At 34.5% G+C, this 24054-nt stretch overlaps 1 protein-coding gene across 2 annotated transcripts; it reads right to left on the bottom strand.

Moving 5' to 3' along the window:
• Nucleotides 1–1295: 1295 nt before the first annotated feature.
• On the bottom strand, nt 1296–22674 carry LOC115444846 (translation initiation factor IF-2). 2 transcript variants are annotated; one of them, XM_037443966.1, is made up of 9 exons: nt 21771–22674; nt 21241–21304; nt 20119–20198; nt 19243–19321; nt 13940–14099; nt 8788–8917; nt 7560–7886; nt 7274–7465; nt 1296–2871 (listed from the first exon to the last, which is right to left on the bottom strand). In XM_037443966.1, exons 1-8 carry the CDS (start codon nt 22330–22332, stop codon nt 7287–7289), a joined length of 1581 nt encoding a protein of 526 aa, XP_037299863.1. In that variant the 5' UTR covers nt 22333–22674; the 3' UTR covers nt 1296–2871; nt 7274–7286. The 2 variants fall into 2 exon arrangements, with proteins under 2 accessions (XP_037299863.1, XP_037299862.1); XM_037443965.1 differs by lacking the exon at nt 1296–2871 and having other exon boundaries at nt 3066–7465.
• Between the last annotated feature and the right edge of the window lie 1380 nt (nt 22675–24054).

Below are 24054 nucleotides of genomic sequence, written 5' to 3'. Positions count from 1 at the left end.
CGCGTTACATTGCTGATCACTCCTCAGATGTCTAACAATCCACGAGTATCACTTTATACGCACTCTCATTACCGTCGGCTTACTTGCAGCTAGCGTATAAACGGTGCAAAGGATCGATTACGCGAATACAACATTTCTGCTTCGTGAACGAAGCTTCATCTGTTTATATGCTAGCTGCAACAACACATCAAGCGGCGAATGGTAAAAGCATGCGGGGCATTCCACGTGAAGCGGGCACGAAAAAAACTCGATGTCTCAGATTTTCGTAATATTTGATTATGTTATACCTGTATATGTCCTCGATCCAGATACAAAATATTATTAAAGTATAAAGCCTGGTTAGCGAGTTAAAGGACTTTGAAGTTTTGACTGGCCGGCTGGTATACGCCACTTCGAATCCAATTATCAAGTTTTTAAATGTTACAATAAAATAAATAAAGCAATGAAATAAATACTTCATTTAATGAGCTTTTTTATTGTATTTTTGGAAATTGAAAAATGTTTCTTTTCTTTGAAAAAAAATGTGTTTGAAAGTTTCAAACTTGAATTTTAAAGTTGGCATATTTATATATTTTTTATTTTTTTTTCTAAAAATAGCTACTATTGTATAGATAATCCCTGCGAAGTTTCATAATGGGCTGAGAAGTAGTTTAGGAGCTAGACCGATTACAGTGCCGAGGCGCGGCGGTCGCCAGAAAGAGCAAAGTAGTAAAAACTTTCAATTAAACTAAATACTTTCGATCAGAGTATTTTATCATGTTTTGCATCGCTCTAACGATTCAAGTACACCGTCAGTAATATAAATATGTTTTTTAATATTATAATCAGATGTAATTGAATCCTTAAAGCAATGCAAAACATGATAAAATTATCTGATCTAAAGTATTTAGTTTAATTGAAAGTTTTCATTACTTCGCTCTTTCTGGCGACCGCCGCGCTTCGGCACTGTAACGGTCTAGCTCCTAAACGACTTCTCAGCCCATTATGAAACTTCGCAGAGATTATCTATACAATAGTAGCTATTTTTAGAAAAACAATAAAAAATATATAAATATGCCAACTTTGTGAAATTCAAGTTTGAAACTTTCAAACATTTTTTTCAAAGAAAAAAAATCATTTTTCAATTTCCAAAAATACAATAAAAAAGTTCATTAAATGAAGTATTTATTTCATTGCTTTATTTATTTTATTGTAACATTTAAAAACTTGATAATTGAATTTGAAGTGGCGTATACCAGCCGGCCAATCAAAACTTTAAAGTCCTTTAACTCGCTAACCAGGCTTTATACTTTAATAATATGTTGTATCTGGATCGAGGACATATACAGGTATAACATAATCAAATATTACGAAAATCTGAGACATCGTGTTTTTTTTCGTGTCCGCTTCACGTGGAATGCCCCATGCGTATGCGACACAGTACACTAAAAGGGCTGTTTTATAACTTTTAAGTAAATGCTACTCGTCACATAAATGGGTAAGCCGACCAAATACAAAAGGCACACTCTAACATATGCACCCAAATAATTGGTAATAAAATAAATACTATCTACACTAGCTGTTTAATACGATAACTGTTAAACCTGAAATTTGTAAAACAGGCCCTAAGGGATCCAAGATAATCTGTGCGCGCCATTTCAAACCGGAGTGATCATATGAAAATATAGTTGTTTTAACTTCACGCCTAAGCTATTTACACTGTTGTCCACTAAACTAAACATTACTATTACAACTGTTTACACTTAATTGTATTGAATACTCTACAAAGTATATGTACCTATTTAAAAACCGACAACCCTTTTTAATTTAATCAATACCAACTTAGGTAAAATCATAGTTTTAGATTGCGCAAAATATTTACAACTTACTACTAAAACGTTCGCTAATTCTAGAGGTATGTCTAATATAAACTTATATTTAGCTTGGATAATCAACGTCTTGCAGAAGCTTGTTTCAATATATTAGTGTCACAAGTTTGACAATATATATTTCTAATGAAAAATAGTATTTATAGGTGAAACGTTATTATATACATCACAACACAAAAAGCACTGCGCAAGTTACCATGTCTAGACTAAACACTATTTGGCAATTTATTTGCATACATTTTTACAAAATTCATAATCGAGTCACCTGAAGCGTCACTATTTTTATAATCGCTTTTTTATTAAAAAAAAAATATCGACAATGCGATAATTTTTCATGCATCTCTTTCTATCTTGTTTCCTCTTCACACCGTGTCAGTCTTTACGCGCAACGCATTCTAGGTTAGAAGACTACACGCTAGCAAATTGCAATTGTTATGCGGGTTGTTGCCACAAATCACCGCATAAATAGTTCATCCTCGCCTGGTATTATTACAGGTATGTACTTTCCGAGCAACGTAATAACTAATAAATTAACAAGTTCAGTAAACTGATAAAAACATTTAAAAATTTCATACAAAGTTATTTACAAGGCGATTTAAAATAATATATACATTATAATATGATGTATTTATGTTAAGATAGACTATGTTTTAATTCATGTCGTCAAAAACAATGTTCTATGGTAATTGTTCATACGCACCTGACAACATAATATAAAAGGAATGAAAAATCAAACATACAAATAACGCTCGCCAAACACAACATAACGTCCTACTACTAAAACAGTCTATCACCTCGGCTAGCTTACTAATAATTAGGAATAGCACTTAAACAAAAGCAGGTCGGTATCGTCCACTGAGGCGCCCGCTGGCGGTCGCTAGTACATATTGTATGGGCGTGTCGTGTGCGCGGTCTCCGAGCCGACCCTCGCATCCTCATTCGTGTTTCAAACAGGACTTCTGTTCCATGTAAACAATGTTTACGTCGACTCGGGTGGAGGACGCTAGAAACCAACGAGTTTTAATAGTCTTACGTTATACGGGTCTTGAATCATCGAAATATATTCCAATCAGTTATTGTACCTGAAGTTCGCGAGCAGAAAGCTGAGCATCACGCAGCTTGGCAGATGTTTCGCTTAGACAGCATAGGTTGTTATGGTAAGTGTTAGATTGATAGTGAAATAGAAAGATATGTTAGAAAAATATTTTTATTAAGTGACGACAATAGGAACATTGTATTTCATAATCAGGTACAAAAATGGCGGCAATAACTTACTTCGCAATAATCATATCCCTGTATCCTAAAATGTGGTGTTGGATGATCATTACAAACTAAATACACTAATCGATTACAGCTGCAGCAACTTATTTCTATCAGGTACATTGGAAATACACTAAAATAGTCAATAGTATTACTAATAAATAAATCGACTATGCCCTCGAAGTAATATAACTAATACCAACCTCAGATCACATGGACTTTTGGCACGTTTGGGCGTGTCGATTGAATAAAGCGTGTGGAATGCGCATTGTCTGCTCTTATCACAATATCTTAGTACCACCTAACTTATATAAAGTCTCTTTTCTTTAAGCCCTACAGTCCATCTACGTGTAAAAAAATAGTGAGCCGTCGTGGTTCATTTGCCTAGCAATGCAGCGCAAACAATAAGGTTGCAATTACAATAAGTTTATTATAAGTTTAAGGACCTTTGTCGCATATTACCGACTTTTGGCGTAAAAGTTTGGGGCAGATGTGCATATTGTGCTTCTTATAATTATTTTCAAATTGCATTCTTTAAGTACTGGTATGGATTAAATTGGATACTAGAGAAATAATAGTGATTTACATTATTTTCAATTACTTTTACTTGTGTAATTTAATTAGAAGTGTGTCTGAATATATTTAATTTTCGAGACCAAAAGGATAATTATAGAATAAAATCGCCGGTAAAAAATGTCTATCGGGTATGTCAAACAAGATGAATTAAACACAAGTGAATCAAAGAGAAAAGTCAATTCTCTACGTCAAATAACGATTATCACTGAGGCATTATATTATAATTAAACTTTTGAATTAATATAAGTTGTTTAAATTAAATCAATCCACAGTAGATACACATTGATCTTTCAGTTGCACTTATGACTCACTATGTTTTTAAAGGGCATGGACTATAGAATTCTCGTCTTAATTATGATTACCTGTTTCGAAAACTGGTTGCATTAATACATAATTAATTTACTTTAAATTATTACTCAGTTTAAAATGATGATGATAGACAATTTAGACTTGGATGCGAAATATAGTGGTGCAGTTGACATATATCCACATTTTAAAAAATATAAATGATTTTTATTCACTATTTAAATGACTAATGCGAGTGGCGAATACACCAAACTCACAGAACACAATACTAACCATGAAAATATAAGATCGAGCGAACGAGCATTATAACGTCTGGGGCACTAATTACAAAAATCATGACAAACTGTCAGGAATTGCAGTCATCATTCCCAAAATTATTAATATTAGTATTTATAGCAATATTTTCACAAAATAACACAAAAATTTTAATAAATCGATTACATTATAACATTTTGTGTTGGCCGTTCTAGTGGTTTCAAACATATTGTCAATTATTGTTTAACCTTCTCCTGAACGTTATCGTCCTCGCCCGCTGACTTCAACTCTCATCAGTCTTTAAAATACGATATTCGCAAAGCGGAATATAATTAAAATATTACTTATTACACTTATCGATTCCCTCTTCCTTATAATATATTGATCATTAGTATTCTAAATCGTCAGTCTTATATAAAATACCCATTCACCATACTTGTAACAAAAACATGAGAATTCACTTAGATTAGAAATTTAACAAGATATAAAATACTACAATATCGTTATTAGCTAATAACACCGTCAAAAATATTCTTGCCTTGATTTTGTCTATGAATTAAACAATAATTTTGAATAGGTGCCATATCTGCATCCCAGTGACAAAAAGGTGAATTTTAGAGTAGTAGTGGGGCAACATGGTCAATTATTAGTATTTGAATCGAATCAAAGGCTATAACTTTGTTAGACCACAGATTATTATTCGGATTGCTATAAAATTAAAAACGATTACTAAACAACGTATATAATAACACTCGTTGTTTAGTAGTCGTTTTTAAATTTATAGCTGCAGTAGTTATTTGTGACTATTAATTAATCTGTTGTTATAGCTTGTGTATTTCTCTTAGTAAACATAATATTTGTCCCTAAATACATAGCAAGACTCCTAAAAATATATTCTATGTGACTTGAGACATTTTAAGCAATAACAATAAATTTAGATTTTCGATCTTGATCGATTTGAATTCATTTTGACGAATTATAGGCATGTTGTCCACTACTACCCTAAACAAATTAAGGTTATTTGATACTTCTCAATGAATTTATCAAGTTTTAGAAATAGTTTGAAGTAAAAAACATCAGAAAAAGTTTCATTCCAGATTCCTTTATAGGTTTAAGGAAATTATGGATTTTCATAGAATTTGTTAATTTCAAAATTTATAAATCATAGATTCTAATTGATTATTATTCTAATTATTTTAAAAAATATTTAGTCTACTGTCATGACTGTAGACCTAAAAGATTGGCTTTAAGTATGACGTTCTATAATAAAGTCTATATTTATAAAAATAAAACACTAAATATCTTTTAAACTGCTAAATATAGGGCAACCAATTCACAGACAAAATCAGACCAGGCTACCTATTTATTAAGCTGTGTAAATATGTAGCCTATGCACAAGTCAAATTCGCAATAGCACACACATTCGCTTCGATATAAAGTATATAGAATTAGAAACTTAAAAACTATACCAATAAGGCGGTTACTTAGATCCAAAAAAATCAGTCTTAATCAGGTACTTGGTTACATAATCCGTATGAGATCTATCTTATTATACTCGAATAATAATAACTCATTATATTACTTGGTACTAATTTCGCGGCATGGCAATATACTTATAGTTTTCTATTCTTTGTTCAAAATAATTATTTGGCTTCGATAACAATAACAAACATTATTTAAATAGCGTAGTCGAAGATCCGTAGAACGATCTTCACCCAGGTGTTAACTAGATGACAACTATGTTTTTTAGTACCCTATACAAATATAGTATGCTCTTTATAATTTCGACTTTACTTAGTTTGGTTTGTTAACATGAGAGTGAAATATTGTAAAAAAATTGGCTCATTTATTCAAATTTAGCACAGCCATGTTATTTTTTAATATGCAATGTAGATATATATATTTATTTATTTATAACTGTACATTAGTTGAGCGACCTTTGGTATACTTTTAGTTACGATAAATTTATCACATATCTTATCAAAACGGTGCAATAAACATATAGCTGTAAAGACGTCGTTGTTTGGAGTAAGGATTTGGACCCAGCCATTAGACGCCCATATCTCTAGCCAATTTTCATGAATGAACAAGAGGTTATTCAAGATCCATCAAATTATTCATGTTTTTGTTGGAAGGAAATCTATATTGGTATTTATAATGGTAGACCGTGGAAAGTTTAAATTATTTTGTAGTCATGTCAAGATTTTACTAGGCCGGATACTAGGCAGAAGAATCTAGCCAGATACCATAGAAATATTAAATTGTGCTGTCGCTGTGGGGACCAAGACAAGGTAAGCGAGTGAAGTGATGGGTGGCGCTCATTTCACTAGTCTTCAGCCGAAGATTCCAGTTCCATGGGAGACACAAGCTGACCATTGCGAGCCAATACCGAGGGTTTGGGCGGCCCTGCCGCCAGGGGCTATGTGGCAGGTTTATCACCAAATCGGCTTCCAGGCCCAGGGGACATAAATCGGCGTAATAAATTCTCCGGATTGGCGGGCTCAAGCGTCTGGCGTAGAGGCACCGAGAAGCAAACTGGCGATTATAGAGACTCATAAAAATACTTTTCATTCAATGAATAAATGGGTGAAGGTCGTTCTCCTACGAACTTGTACTAGTAGTATTAACACTTCCCCATACAAATATGCTTTTCACAGAAATAAATACATTGCGATAACTATTCAATTCTAATGTAATAATCACTTATTTCCCCGTAAACGAAGACACTACTTAGTAGTGAGACCCCGTGGGTGTACAACCAGCGGCTAAAGTAAATTAACAAAAACACAACCCTCAGTCCTTATTTTGATACCAGAATGGTTTTCGTTTCGTTAGTAGGTTCTCTAAACAGTAACAAACTTTACATAGATTTTTTACTGGATTACATGTACACGCCGGCAGCGTGGAATACGTAGCATCGCAGCGACAATTAATGCGCTAATAAACATATCCTAAAATTGAATCAACAATCTCTTCCGCAGAGCTGAGTTTTGGTGAGGAGTACATACCTCGTAGTAAACGCTATTGAGCTGGAGGATAGTATGGTGGTTGGGGGGGAAACTGTCCATACATATATTGATTGAAATTCTGCATATTGTTCATATTTGCAGTGGCTGTACCAGGCACATTCGGTCTTGTGAATGTTTGCGGCACTCCCATGCGCGCAGACGGATTAAACGCTGCATTCGTGTTGGGTGTACCTGAAATAAATACGGCCATTTAAACAAAACCACACGTGTCCAACAAATGTTAAAGATCAAGATCAAGTTTTCGTCTCTGCAACATCACACTTACCGTTTGAGGTGGAGGGGTAAGGCTGGGCGTAGAACGGTCGGACGGCGGGCGGCGGGACTGCGGGCTGGTAGGGCACGTAAGAACCGGGAGCCGCCGTCGCGGCGGGACACTGGTAGCCGCTCGGGGCTGCGCTGGGCACCGACGGGAACCTCGGCGCCACCACCTCGTGGGAAGGACGCTCCGTTCTCTGCACGTTCAACAGCGAGTGCAACCCGTTCAAGACTCTGCTGTTTACGGACGACGTACTCGGCCTTGGTTCAATAGTAAGATGGTCACTCGCTAGGGCTTCCGTCATCTGTAGCCTGTCCGATCCGGCCGTGGTGGTTGCTGAAATCCATAATTATTATGAATTTACACATTCACTTCGACGTTGCAACAAGGAATTACTACCGATGGAGACCACTAGACGTCGGGCGTGTTATTCCGCGCTCGCATAACCAACTTAAACCCCAGTGCTACTCCGCACATCTAACTTACACCTAACACAACAATTATGTTCTCGTCGGCCATACAAAACAGTTTTGTTTTCAAAGGGTTTTTTTAACAGGCATGACTGTGACCCACATCTGTGTTTTTAAGTGGGTACTGCCAGTAGCACATCACATGCAGGTGTTTAAAAAAAGTCCACATAGGTGCGGGATCAGAAACTATACATGTGTAAAAATGAGCACTACAGCAGTACGGTAAAATACGTACGCTGTTTCGTGTAGCCACGTAAACACACCTGGGGCCTTATTCTCTATGAAACTGCAAACGCGTAACGCGACCGTGTCATGTTATCTTCGTGAAATTTGTGTGGAATGGTATTCTGTATGCCAATTTGTATTGCATTTGACGTGACGCGATGCGTTAAGAGCTTGTTACGCACTGTAAAAATAACGTGTGGCATAGAGAATAAGGTCCCTGTTGTTTTGGCCGCACGCTTGTACCACGCATTTTCGCACACTATGCGTATTCGTTCGCATTAAAGTTCGTGTTAGTGAGGGTCAACTCGAACAGTGAACAGCACTGGCATTATTAAAGCTGGCGAGCCGGCCCACCCAAGAAATACATTGCACCCAAATCCCAGATGTTTAGGCAACCCACTACTACTGTAATTCGTTAAAGCATCGAAATTATCAAGAGAATACGGGAGTCATTGTTTTTTTTCTGGGGCTTAGGCACCCCTACAAACCCCCCTACAATTTGATACGCCCACGGTGACTTATATGAAATGGGCTTTACTTACTTGTACGCATGAGTTCCAGTACCGTCCGTAGAACCTCCGGCGAAGAGATGGTGATAGTACTAGGTCTCGCTCGACTCGGCGTACTTAGAGACAACAGGATGGTATCATCTGACCTGACGGACGACGGGCCCTACAATCAATGAAAAACGTCCCGTGTTAGGGAAAATTTACAAGAAAATGTTTAAATACAGAAACGCATATTAGATTTTTAAATACAGAATAGAATGGAGAGCGCCCAAATATGTATGGGAACCCATCCCGCATAATTTAATTTAATATAATACTGTAAATTACACACAATAGAGAAGGAAGAATGTACTTCCAAATAAAACAACAATCATTCTTTTTTTTGTAAGGTTTTCATACAATAAATTATTTTTAAGTTTATTTTGAGGTCAGTTTAGAACACATGTACGCTTACAGTATCTAGAAACGAGGCACCATTTATGCTTATTGCCAAAAACATAAATTTACACATTTAATGTAACTATTACATAATAAGTGCACATAGTATTTAAAGTTTTGTGTCATTATAAACGCATAGATAAATAAATTTTAAACACTTGTCAGTTTCGAGCATGGGCATTTTTTCTTATGCTTATTAAGGAAGGAAAAATCGCACATGCCCCTTATAAGTTGTTGCCTAAAGATGCCATTACCTCTAGGGATTGGCAATATGATGATTACATGTCTATATCAACGATCAACGATCAGTAGAATAAAAAAAATACACATTATTATTATAATATCCTGCTATACTATTATAATGTTATGATATTATGTCGAATATCGGGTAAGAATACGGTAAAATAATAAGAGCCAAATATTGCTTTTAGACGGGCACTGTTTACAGGGCAAGCGTGGTTATCGCGATGGTGATGCATGGAAAGTTGTCGGCATCGTCAGTTTTCCCGGCGATGTTGGCAACTCAGATAATGCCATTTTTTTCGGTTAGTAGCGCTGCGTGCACTCTGTATCACGGAGGATGTGTTGCCATTTTATTTTTTATTTATTTATTTATTAAACAATACACACACAGCCATTACAGGGTACACCCAATTCGAACTGGCGGAACTATTAACTATTTTGATCGCATCAGTCCAGCAAATGGGATCCACCTCTAGTTCTTTTTCCTTCTACCGTTTTTGAACCACCAGATTTTCCATACCCGTCATTTCTGGAGATGTGAGTGAAGAATTTTAAAATTCGTCGTTTGACGGACGTCGACAGCCTAATTTTGATTTAAAGCACATTTAGGATAGACATTGGTGTTGAAGATAGTATATGGGCACTGCACGAGGCGTCTTAACATCACACTTCTAATGCGTCAATTTTTCTGCGGTCTAATTGTCTGAAGGACCAGGTTTCAGTATCATAAAGAATAATTGTAGAGATTAGACAATTCACCAGTCGAATCTTTAAATTTTTGGTTTATTTCCTGTCCTTCCAAATATTAACATGGCAGATTTTGTGGACGCAACGTCGCCGAAACTCATCCACACAACTTCCTATATTTGAAATTTTGGAATCAAGATATATAGTTCTGAACTACTTTACAAGCTACTATGCTTAGTTGAGATGATTTATTTTGATCTACTCTTTCCACTTATAATCGTTTTAGTCTTGTCCCTGTTTAGAGCAACACCAAATTGTAGGCAGGTTCTTTCTAGGCGGGTTAGGAGATTTATCATGTCTTCTTCAGTCTGGGCAAGAAGAGTAGTATCTTCAGCGGAACGGAGATTATTGATCAGCCGGCCACCCACTGAGATCCCTTTGAAGAGCAAAATATATTGCGTCACAATATAATATCATAAAGACAAGGCCAAACAATATTGCTCTTTTATTGAGGTAACTAATTTTATTATTATTAGCAACGAATATAAAAAGAAAAATTTTCAAGAAATCGATATTTCGTAAAAATCATGGAATATCAATATTTTAACAATATCGATCATTTAGCCAAATCTTTATGCTAAACTTTGGACATAAATGCTATTGTCGATACCTCAGTTTAATTACTAAATATAGATATCAAACTAAAATAAAAGTTACGAAACATCGGTCTTATTCATCTCGGATAATACAATTTCTATGCGAGAGCGAGTGAAACAATGAATACTTCATGGTTTTTACCTATTTTGAGTCTTAAGATGAAATGTCAATTTGAATACATTGGTTAAAATAGCCATCTTTTTGAAATGTCACATCAGTTAAATTTTGGGTCAGATTGCTAATGTGTCTGACGTATTGTGGACGGTAAACATTTAATAATAATAATAATATCAGCCCTGTATTATATACTGTCCTACTGTTGGGCACGGGCTTCTTATACTACTGAGAGGGATTAGGCTTTAGTCCACCAAGCTGGTCTAGTGCGAATTGGTAGACTACAAACACAAATTCCTATAGAGAACTTCTTAGGTATGCAGGTTTCCTCAAGATGTTTTCCTTTACCGTTAAAGCAAGCCATAATTCACAAAGAATACACATATTTTTTTAGAAAAGTCAAGAGGTGTGTGCCATTGTGTTTTGAACCTGCGGACATGCGTCTCGGCAGTATGTTCTACAGCCAACTAGGCTATCGCTACTTAAACATTTATTTCGTTTTAAATATTTATTTTCATGATATATTAACTAAAATATTTCAAATTAATGTGTCGATTCTGTCTGGGAATTTGTGTTGAACATGGCGAGTGTGGTTATATGTTGCAAATCACAAACAAGCCGGAAAGAAAATACGTATGAGTCGTTGAGTTTCCCCAGGTATTCAGCAGAATTTGCATTTTTACCTAATTATAAAATACAAATATATTCAAAAATGCGTTTAAATTAAATCTAATATAGTTTCCAAAAAATGTTTGGGCTGTTTCTTCGGATATTAATTGAAAATTTACAAATGATTTCAATTAGCACAGGTATGTGACAAATTGTAATTATCGATAATGTTGAGAACAATATAAATTTAATTTCAATTTCTAGAAAGATGATGCTTTAAAAAATGTATGGATACATCGCATTGCAATGTGCAGTCGGATACCGAAAAAGATATTCATATTAAAATTAGCTTGAAATATTTTCATTTTGAAATATTAATTTGTGTCCAATCGAAACCTGAAACATTATTTTTATTTGAAACTGATTCAGGAGATTTCAATTATGTTATTTTTTAGATTAACTCTTAAGCTATTAAAAGAGATTTGTCATTAAAAGTGTGTTAATATTCTAAATCTTGTTATTGTTTTTGTTTAAAAATTATCTATGTTATTGTTGTAATTTACTAGCTGTATCTGAAATATCGTTTTTATTTATCGATATTTTCGAAATACACATTGTCACATTACTTGACAAGCTTAAAAATTTCAAATGCATGAATGAGTAGGCATCTCTTTCTGTCACTTTATCCAAGCCATAAGGCAATGTAGTATCAATATAAATATTAAGTAGCTATTTTAGCAGCTCTAGCTATTGTTTTAAGGTTAATAATCACGGAGTGTTTTTTGCATCTTCAAGAAATCTGCTTGTAGTTTTTATTTTCTTTTAAACTGACCAATATGGTACCCCGTGCGATATGTTAACTGTGGCAAAAACAAAAGCATCGGGTTCCCTTATGAACAAATTCACCCTTTACTTATTTATTTTATCTATTCTAAATATTTTATTTCCTTTGATACTGTCCTATCTTAATATCAATACGGTAACAATATCTTGTTTTAATAATAAAATAAAATAAACACACCCAACTCACACAAAATAAAATTGAAGTAGTGCAATCTCTTCAACCGTGTAGTATCACCCTCCCATGATTTTCCTATCTTTGGGGTTAGTGCAATACCGCGTAAGACAAAAACGTCATAATTCAAATTGATACTTATTATACGAACCTTTTGATTGTAAATTCTATACTCACCAGTACTTTTTTTACCAGTATTTTACGGATATTTAACTTTCTCACTATTCGAAACTATCCATCGCAGTGTGCCTGTGCACTGGTGCTGCTCACACACACAGAAAGGAAAGTGGTGGGGTGCGTGTTCGTGAATGAAATCTATACTATTATATAAAGTCGAAGAAAATACTTTTGATTTTGTTTTGCCATGGGGAACATTTGCTTGTTAATAAAAGATTTTTTTCTACATTTTTCATAGGTTTACCAACAACATTTCATTAGTTGTACAGAATTATGGGGCACATTTAAAAATACAAATCACTCATCTAATTTCCGAATTAAATAACAAAAAGTCCAGCTTTGAAATTGTTTTTGTATTTTTACTTTAAGTACAATTATTTATATTGATAATTTCAAAAAGGATTATGATGCTCTAAGCATATAATTATGTTGCACACCAACTGTTTTGGGCATGGGCAAGCTAAAATGGCACGAAAAAAACGCGCCTTTGTTTCGTGTAAAACGTGTGTCAGAAAAAGAAACAACGAATATGAGATTTCTAATATTTCTGAATCTGCGACATATGGTAAAGTGATTTTTGACTACCACCTTACGTGGTTTAAAACTATGAATGAGGTCTATTGACATGATTACTATTCAAAAATTCTGAAGTGAAATAACTCGCCAGTGATAATGGAATGCCCCTATTTAAAATATCAATCGCTGACATTTTGTTTTACACAATTGTCACTTTTGCAGTACGATTTATTTCTAGCCGCACTATTTTAGGGTCTGTGATGTTAAGTCAAAGACGCGGTCGAGGTAGTATCTCATAGTCGCGAAATTTAGGAATAAACTATCTATGGAATTTGATATTAAAGGAAGTAAATAATTTCTTTTGGAATTTAAAAATGATTTCCCCACCTAGTGTATTTCTTGCGAAACACTGTGGGTTATTGCGACTAGGATTACGGGTTCTTTGCTTTGTAATTTCCAAATATACAACTGCGTAAATATTATTAAGAGTTATAATTCTCCGCAACTTCAAAAACATAATATTAGCCTGCTATCTATTTTAAAAACCACCTAAATGAACATAAAAATAACCTTTAAAATCACATCAGGTAACTGTAGAGTATAAAGTACATAAGTTAATTAATTATTTCAGTTTCCTCACATGATGTGTTTTAAAAACCATGATTTTTTTTAAACCAGGGCCATAATATTCACTCGCATAAAGCAAAAAGTATACAACATTGAAATTACCTCTACGTACTCCTCCAATATCTGGTACAGCTCTGGATTCACTATGGACTTCAAAAGCAGTCTATCATTCTCATAATCTTCCAGTTTACGCTCGAGTAATAAAGTTTTTTGTTCTTTCTCATGTTGAAGTTTTATTATTTCTTGTCGATACAACTTCAGCCTGAAAAAAGGAAAATATCGTTATACCACTCCATCTCGATTTAACTGGAATCTCGACGTGTTCCGTGCGGAATGCGGTTATATATTTCTTGTACGTCCTTCAAAATGTAGACACGTACGGTGGAAACTGAAATAGCGCAGGGCGGCCACGGACACTTTTCCCTTGTTAGCACGTCCGTGAAAAGTTATACCCTAAAATTGTTTTTTTCCAAAGCAAAACAATTATTTATTACATACTTGTGATTTACAAGTAAATAGAATGTATATAAAATATTTTATGTTGCATTTATTATTTATGAACGTATATATATTTTTTGTTAAAGTTTTGATGGTAATATATAATAACTATGCATAAATATTATTATTTCGATTATTGTGTCGTCAGGGCCACGGAGCACACACACACTACAAATAATCGCATCCCGCACGGATATCGCCCATGTGATAAGTTTAGAAAAAAATAAATGCAGATTTGCTACTTATTACGAACATAACCTTTTTTTAATGTGTTTTCGAATATAGATACACGGTCATATTGTTAACGGAAGCATCTTAGGTTATTTTATTTCGCTTCTAAACATTTGTTACGGCTTCCGCAGCGCAAATGTATTAATTAATTATTTCAATAACCGCATTTGACATGAAAAAATACTTTAAATGTTACAGCGCGATATTAGCAACTATAAACCCGCGCACCCATGCCAAAAGCGAAGGGCTTGCTTTGACTTTCAAATTGTTCATATATGTAAACGATAAAACTTTACTTTGTACCGTATTAAAGCAAAAACATAAATCGCAAGGCCATGGAATGAAAATGGAATATGTCGTGTTCTCATGTGAACATGTACGAATGCCTATAGACACCTCGACGTAAATGCCTCAGAACAATAGGTGGACCATAAATACCGATTGATTTTAAAGTTATTATAATTGTAACGACTTGTCAGTTCGTCTCAACAGCAATATCATTCAATTATTGTTCCACTTGTTATATTACATATTTGAATTATAATCCTTTAAAGAATTTAGTATTAAAGCTTTAGGAGACGCGATGGTTACGACTAACGGTTTATGATTTTAGTCAAGTTTCGACTACGATTCAGCGCCAAAAAATGAAAAATCCACCGCAGCGGTTTACCACACCTCAGGAGAGTCGTCCCGTAAACGCGTGGCGTGTTTCGATTTCTTTGTTATTTGATCAAATTCATTTTACCATTTATAGGTAAGGCAGAGTGAGGTTAGGGGTGGGTCAGAGAGTGGCCATCATTTTTAACCGACTTAAAAGGGGGGTTTTTAGTTCGAATATTTTTTTATGTTTGTTATCTCAGAACACATTCATTTAAACGATTTTCAAAATTATATTTTTATTTGATAGCATATTCTTCCGGGTTAGTCCCATAGCTTTTTTAAAAAAAAAATCAAAGCAATACTTTGTTTTTAAACTTAAAAAAAAAAGTAGAATAAGTATTTCGTCCAATTAAGGAAAATTGCGAATTATGCCTTTCTGTCACTATTTGCATTGTCTGCGTTGGGTTTGGTTACTACTTAAGAAAATATATATAGCATCACACCTTTTGGTAGCCGTACCGCGTGCGCAACACACCGACACGATCAAAACAGTCTATTTCTTACAAATACAAAAAATAAAACCATAACAAAAAATTCAACTGCCTTTAAAAAGCACATAAATAATAATATTACCTATTTATAGATTACCAATTTTGGAATCTGTGTCTTATTAAAATTGATAGCCAAGCTAGATAAGTATATGGAAAAATATAGGAAGATAATGTTTAATTTGAATTAGTCAACGATTCCAAAATTAGTAACCAGTGTATAGCTCTTAAACGACTTCTCAGCCCATTATGAAACTTGGCAGGGATTATGTCTGCAATAGTAGTCTTTTATATGAGAAAAATTTTAAAATATATAAATAACCACCTTTGTGAAATTCAAGTTTGATTTTTTTTTTAAATATCAAAACATGCAATAAAATAGCTCATTAAATGGAGCATATATTTCTCTGCTTCATTTATTTTATTTTAACTTTTAAAAACTTGATAATGGCGTTCAAAGTAGCGTATACCAGCCGGCCAGTCAAAACTTCGAAGTCCTTTAACTCGTTAACCAGACTTTATACTTTAAAAATATTTTGTACCTGGATTGAGGACACTTACAGATATACCATAGTCAAATATTACTAACATCTGAGACTAACATTTTTGGGTGCCCGCTTCACGTGGAAATGCCCCATGTATTATATTATGTAATGTTAAATGATTTTTCCGTTTTTATTGGAAGGCAATTAAATTAAAATTATCATTAACAAAAATCGAAATTGAATTAAACTTCGATGATTAAACTATCAGAAAATAATAAAAAAAAAGAAATGGTTACGTATAAAAGAACAAGCCTCGCGATGTTAAATTTTTTTAAAGTTACTTCTGGCCAGCTCTTCCGAATATGCTCGAGAGAGACGTCGAAGGAAGCCCGGGAGAGACGGCGACATAAGTCATTTTGTATATCGACTGTTTAAAAAGTATTTCCCTTTAAATTTATTTCTAGATAATAATAAGCTTCATTAATATTGTTCCGTGCTAGAGTTTAGGTTAAAAAAATAAGACAACTACGATTCATGAATAAAAACACCCATTAGATTTTATTACTACTAAAAGACTACCACAAGCACTGCAACACGTAAATTAAACAGCACAACACTCAAACACACATAATTACAATCACTTCACTAACAAGGTCTCAAACAATTCACAGTGATCGCTTCGCTATCGCTCCTAGTTATCGCTCGTAGTTCCCTTATTACTTTTGATTGCGTCGCAAATAAAAGTGACTTGCAGCGGCCGCGCGGCCCTTTTTATTCCCGGCCGCGTGTAGTATCGATGTCCGTGGAACTTCGAAAAATCAAATATGTTCAGCAACTCTAATAGAATTGAGTTCCGTAACCGAGTTTCCATGACATTCTGGAAACATCGAGGTCTTTCAAGAACGTTCCATCGCCAAACTTTTCACATTTGGGTAGGCGCTATTATCGGCGAGTGCTCGTGGACGTAACAATATACACGATGCCAACCACAGAGGAATAGAAAACAGGGAAAATATACGAACCGTCGCGTCGTCGGTCGAACTGAGCTGTTTAAGCATAATTCTAATAAATTAATATTTAAAATTTCACATTACTAGGTTTTATAATATGCTCATGCTATATGGCCACCCCATTCCGATTAGATATGGCCTTTTTCTGCATCATTCGGAATATTTATTATTTGTAAAGAGTATAAAAATTCAGATGTTTAAGTATATATCAGTTTAGTTCATAAACTGGTCACTTAAAAACTACACTCGTTGTAGTTTTTTTTTTTTATCTTTTGTCTAAGGAGTTTGGTCGTTATTTCACGATTATGCCACTCCGCTGGCTGTGGCTCTGACTGCCGCGACAATACACTGCCACAGTTTCAGTGGCGGCCTGAAATGCTTAACGTTGATGGTCAACATAGGTAGCAATAACTTTCAGAAGATAAAAAATAAATAATGGTTGATTTGTTTAACGGTTTTTTATTCACCATCGCATTTTGCGTTTTTGTCCCTAACGTTTTTATAATCGAGGTGTGACGTATCATACAGAACAGGATAATTTTGCATTGTTTCTATCAATATTTCTGTATTTGGCGTAATTTTAGCGACGCAAAGAGCAAACTTGTAAAATTAGTTTCTTTAAATATGAACTTGACAAGTGACATGAAAATGAACTGGACGAGACTTAAAATTTGACTTAAAGTTTGCTACAAAAACGTCTTCAGGCAGGGTTTTAGCGGTGCCGTTAATACATGCCTTTACATATTTATTTCTTAAGACCCGAATTTTATAATATAAAACAGTAACGCATTTGCTACAGACATATTCTGATAGTTGACTCGGAAGAACTCGGTTCAAGAAGTTTTTTATTGAACGGAATACATCATACACATATATCATGATTGAAATATCCACTATCAATGAAAATATCTAAAATATGCAATAACGTTGTAATAATAGGGCCTTATTCACATGTCTACTATCAGCAAACTCTCTAACGCAAAGTTCATAAAAAACATTAGTGCCGCTATGAAAATAACTAGGTTGATTTTTCGATTTAATTGTTACGCACTGCACAAAGTGTACTTACTATAAATTAGTTCCATATAATGAGTGGAAATGTGATTTTTTGACCATCTCTCCCGTAAGGTTATCTCACCCGGTTTTACCTTAGGATTTTATTTAGACTAGATTTAAATAAAATGCTTATATATCCAAACGATTTGCCGTTAGCGTAATACGTTTATGCTTTAAGACATACATATATATTTTAATTATTAGCTAACCAGTACGTTAAACGCGTTGTAAAATTATTCTATTTCGTGATTTATAAAAAAAGTTAGTTGCCTGTAAAAATGGGACAGAATATGAAGATAGATACATAATATTATCTGTATTAATATACAAAGCTTAAGAGTTTGTTTTTTTTTAACGCATTAATCTCAGGAACTTCTAAACCGATATTGATTATTTTTCCCGTGTAAATATAGAGTGGAACCTTTATCCCGGAATGACTTTTCACGCGAGCGGAGCCGAGAGCAAAAGCTAGTATTGGATAAATATAATAGTTCATCAGAAATCAAGAGATTTACTACCACGATCGCGCTGCTGATTATAATTATTTATGATTCACACGATTACAGGAGACAATACTACATGTGCTGCACTGGCACTAATCGCGCTGCTGTGTTCAGCGGCTAACTTAAATTACACTGCGGGGTATATATATTGTTTTGTAGTTTATTCTATGCTATGTACAAGATCTAACACATCTTGTTTGTAACAACACTTCAAAATAATCATTAAAACTTAAATCAGGGAACTTGCCTTACAAAATAATAATTTATCATTGATAGAGGTCGCTCAGCCTGTTAATTACATAAAACTGCGGTATTTGAATTATTTTTATACTAAACATTAAAATAATAGTTTTTTTATCTTCTCATAACGTCTAAAATTCGCTAAAAACTTAACGTAAAAAAAGGCTTTAGACGCGCTTTGCTAGATAAGTAATGTCATGCATAAAGATAGTGAGCAATGTTTGTATACCCAACCTGAGGTTCCGCTGCACGCAACTATCGCAGAGATCTATACCTTTGAAGTTGTCCGCTTTCCTCGCTTTGCTTGGTCCAGCTGGGAACAATATTGATGATCGCCAAGCAAATCACATTGACTGTCGAAATCTCACATAATACACATTAATATTGGGCGCTGACCATTTCCGTGCAACACAATAGAACATGCATTTCATATCAATCAACTTGCAACAAAGCAGAGACAAGAGTTCAACAGTTAACTAGCACAATGTTAATGGTCAAAATATTATAACATTTGATTTAATCCACTGCTGCTACTTTGGATTTGAATATTGCATTGTGCAAACAAAGCTACGCAATCTTAAATATTTCATGTTAATTCTATAAAATAGCACGGAAATTTCAGCACTTTATGATTTATAAAAACACAACAATAATCAGGATTTATATCAGACATTGTTCACAATAATAAACCAGTGACAGGTTGATGCATTGATATTTAGTAAAATGATTTTTTATTGCAATCCATTTATCCTGTCAATCATTAATATGATATTTAATTGAAAATTATAGTTTTCGCACTTACACTGCTAGTACACAAAGTGTACTGACATTAAATTTATTATTATGAGCACAACTTCTTTAGCAATAATTTTGAAAAACAGTACTTAATTAATTCCGTTAAATCCAATCATAATAAAAGTTCCATGTAAACACTTTTGTGTGTTTCGCTATGCTCTATTTCTTTAAACAATGTTATAAATTATAATTATTAGTCTTAGAAGTAATGTATTTCTTTGCATAGTCCACTTTTGATCGCTTTGCTTTGATATGATTAGTTTTTTTCTGTGTATTAGAAAGGAGTGCAGTATTAATATATTAAAAGTACATTACCTTCACAAGACTCAGCGGCACGTTTTTGAGCTCTGTTTGGATGTTGAGGCAGAGGCGGTGGCGGCTTGCTAGCATCAAAACTGAAACAAGTTAGTAGCATGAGTGACAAGCTAAAATAAATTTCTAATCATTGGAGAAATCCAATAATTTTTAATTGAATAGGTTTTTAAGAACATCAGTGATCTATAATAACAGTTAAATGGTACCATAAACAGAAATAAAAAAATAAAAGAGACAACATTCCTATCTGAAACAATACATTAAGGCGATACCTCAAGGTCCATTTTCATACATTTTGTTTCGGCTTTAATCTGGGTAACTAAACAAGTATTGGCAAGTAAAGAATTTAAATTCACGTCTAGTTAGTGATTAGTTCTCGCAGTTGAAAGAAAAACGTAAAAATAATTAATAATCATGGATATTTCGGCCTTTAAAATTTAATATGACGAAATTTTAAAGGCAGAAATATCCATGATTATTAATTATTTTTACATTTTTTTTTCAACTGCGAGAACTAATCACTAACTAGACGTGAATTTAAATTCTTTACTTGCCAATACTTGTTTAGTTACCCAGATTAAAGGCGAAACAAAATGTATGAAAATGGACCTTGAGGTATCGCCTTAAATGACTTTGATAATATAAGCCTTTGATTTTGGTAATAGGTAATACGCGCAAGTGACGTCATCAGAAATAATGATGCGTGCTAATGAAAGAGACGGAATAATATACCCACAATGCACCTGCTCCTCCACATTGCAATATTTGAAATATAATTCACTACACTGTGTCTTAACCAATTTTATTAATGTTCTCACAGAAGGGCTTATTTTAACTATTTGCTGTTCATACATGTAGAATAAAGTATTTAATAAAATATAGCAAAATAGCCTTTTGTGCTTAATGATGAGAATTACTGATTAGATATGTGCAGGTTTTTGGAGGCTCATTAAATATATGCAGAAAAAAATCAACAGGTCCCTTAACTAGGACTAGAAATTTTAACAGACCTCTGTAGAATGGTTATAAGCAATACATTATGGTAAGATGCTACTAATTTTCCCTCAGACATAATGTAAAATCATCTACATTATACAGAAATTTTGCATAGGGTTCTCTTACTTGGGTGGCAATACAGGTGGTGCCTGGGTTACTGGACACAACACAACTGGTGTACTTTGAGAGCCTGTAAAAAATTCAAACAAAATCATTATTATACACCATTTATATTATACATCATCCAATAATCCTCTTAATTATTAAATAATATATTGTTTTCTGTTAGCAACATTCTCCCAACATCAGGATAATTTTGGATACATGAAATGGCCACAACTTGAAATGACATTAGAAAAGAAGCATAAGGATTATGGACAGAAGAGGGTTGTTCAGATCTCTGGGATTCTAACACTAAAGAATATAACTGTAAGCTTGACAGCTAGACTCTCACATTGGTTTTCTGGGAAATAGTGATACTACCCTGGTCAAAACAGACTGGTTTTTAATTGCCACTTTAAAAATCACAATATGTTCATTTAGACATGAATATTTTGTTCAATTCAATTTTTTGTTTATTTAATTCTGTGAGTACCGAATATTAAGGAGAAAAAGTGCTAAGTATCATACATTAAATAAGATTGCGTTTTTCTTACTTGTGTATTTGGGGCCAGTCACCATGATCGGTGTCGAGGCTTCAGTGGGTGGCGGCGGTGGTGGTGGTGGCGCTAGCAGCGCCGGGAGCGGCGGGTATGGCAGCGGCGGTGGCAAAGCAGCAGCCACCGACGGACCCGCGGGAGGTGGAGGTGGTGGTTGGTGCCGGTAGTCGCCCGTGTACAACATGTTCTGTGGCATTCCCTCTGCCATGGCATTGACGGGAGTCGACATTGCCGAGTACCATTCCATGAGTACACGTGGTATTTGTCCCGTGCTGAGAAACAATTTCTCCTCCTCTCTCGTGGTATGCAGAAAAGTACAATCAGGTCTCCGACATCCAACTTTATTTTGAAAATCGCGGCAAAACTTTAATGTACTTTTCATTGATTCGAAATCTCGTATGTGCGGAAATTTACATTGAGAGCCCTTAGTACAAATGCCCCAAATAAAATCGCGACAGAACTTTTCCTCCGGTGCAGGCACGTTCCTAATGCGCGGGTCAGTTGGTGGCGTTGTTTGTTGTGCCTGGCGGCCATTTTGTTCACTTGCGTTGCTCATCATATAAACGGCAAAAGTAATAATATTTATCTACACGGTCAGAACACAGGAATGAAAATTATGTCATTTTATATGTTACGATAAATACTTAGGTATCGTTAGCTCGTCTCGTTTTCCTTGTCACCAAATCGTGGTAGTTTATTTTTATATACCATTAAACACCCATAACTAATTATACGCCGGCTCTAACCATATCCAAATCTCATTTCATTTTTTTTACCACCAGCTGCCACTGAAACTTCATAAATTGCCACCGACCATATTATCCAATATTCGACTGCAAAATGCTGCACGCCAAGATCTGAAAGTTTGACTTTGACGTTTGCGTTGAGCGGTTACCGCTGTGTTGCTAGATTATTTAAACGTAATCGATAACATCCCAAAAGTAGGGACCTATTATAGAGGAGTGTCGTACGACTTATACTTCGGAATCCAGAGAAAGTCAGTGAATCTTTATATGAATGTTAGAGTAAAATCTAATAATATTAATTACTTACGTTTATATCATAAAGATATAAACGTAAATAATTAAAATTATTAATACTTGTTACAGCCTCGTATGTAACAAGTTCTAGTAATAAACCTCATATGTGCAGGCCGATTCTGTAAAAATCTGCATTTCCATTCAAACCCAAATCAAGCTGGTACGGACTTTACTACTTAGTCTTCTCGATCTTTTCGTATAGAGCTGAGATTAAGACACTCAGAGCTGCAGACCGTAGACGCATTGGGGCCTTTGAAATGTAGTGCTAAAGAAAGATTCTCTGTATCCCTTGGACAGCATTTCGGACTAATGTCTCCATATTGCGAGAACTCAAAATCTAGATCCGCACCGCTCTTGACCGTACAGTTTACAGCGCCCTCTACACCGCTGGAGAAAGCTCGTTCGTGAGAAGGGAGGTACGACCCTCGATATTGAGGAATACGACGCAGAGAGTACAAGGTGATTAAACTGCCTTTATTTAAAAGTAGCTGTTTTTACGTGAAGAAGAAGCAGATGAAATTAAGGAAAAAAGAAAATTCAAATTAAAAAGATAACAAATCAGCTATCCAACTACGTCAAAAAATAAAAGATCAAAATGTATTGATACTAGCTTTTACTGCCGCTTCGCCCGCTTGAGAGTTTTCCGGGATAAAAGTCCCTCTGTATTTATTTTCCCGACATGGAAGTGACCTAGAACCATCCCAAGGTCAAGTTCAATAGATTTTTAGAAAATCGATAACATACGAAGAGACAGAAAAAAGGACCATGTTTTATAATATGTATAGATAGATAAATCTATTTTGAAAGCAACTCCTAGAAATACCTGCGTTATTTATACTGCCATTTTTGGCATCTACTGCAGATTGCGCATTTGAATACTTCAAAAGAATAAGTACTTATATCTGCAAATTCAAACATGGCTGGGAAGAGAAATATTATCAGAAGAATGGGGTTGGAAATATGAAAGCGAAATGCAGAGACCGCAAACTATGACGCAGCGACCAGCTCCAGAATCCTTTTAAAAACGATTGTTTGAACATGCAAACCTGAGAATGCTGTGCATACCTTTAATAGTCATATGTATCAGAATTTGTATTATTATTTATTATTTGTGATTTTTAGATGCATGTGTCACTGGTGTGTTATTGAATAAATAAATAAATAAATAAAACAGGATGCGGATACTCAGCATGAAAAGTGGATTAAATTTTATTGTAGCTTGCCTGGAATGCAATGGTGGA

The sequence above is a fragment of the Manduca sexta genome, chromosome 27, assembly GCF_014839805.1.
Source record: "Manduca sexta isolate Smith_Timp_Sample1 chromosome 27, JHU_Msex_v1.0, whole genome shotgun sequence".
NCBI classification, from domain to species: domain Eukaryota; kingdom Metazoa; phylum Arthropoda; class Insecta; order Lepidoptera; family Sphingidae; genus Manduca; species Manduca sexta.
Note: the sequence above shows the minus strand (reverse complement) of the source record. Positions and strands in the feature narration are given on the sequence as shown.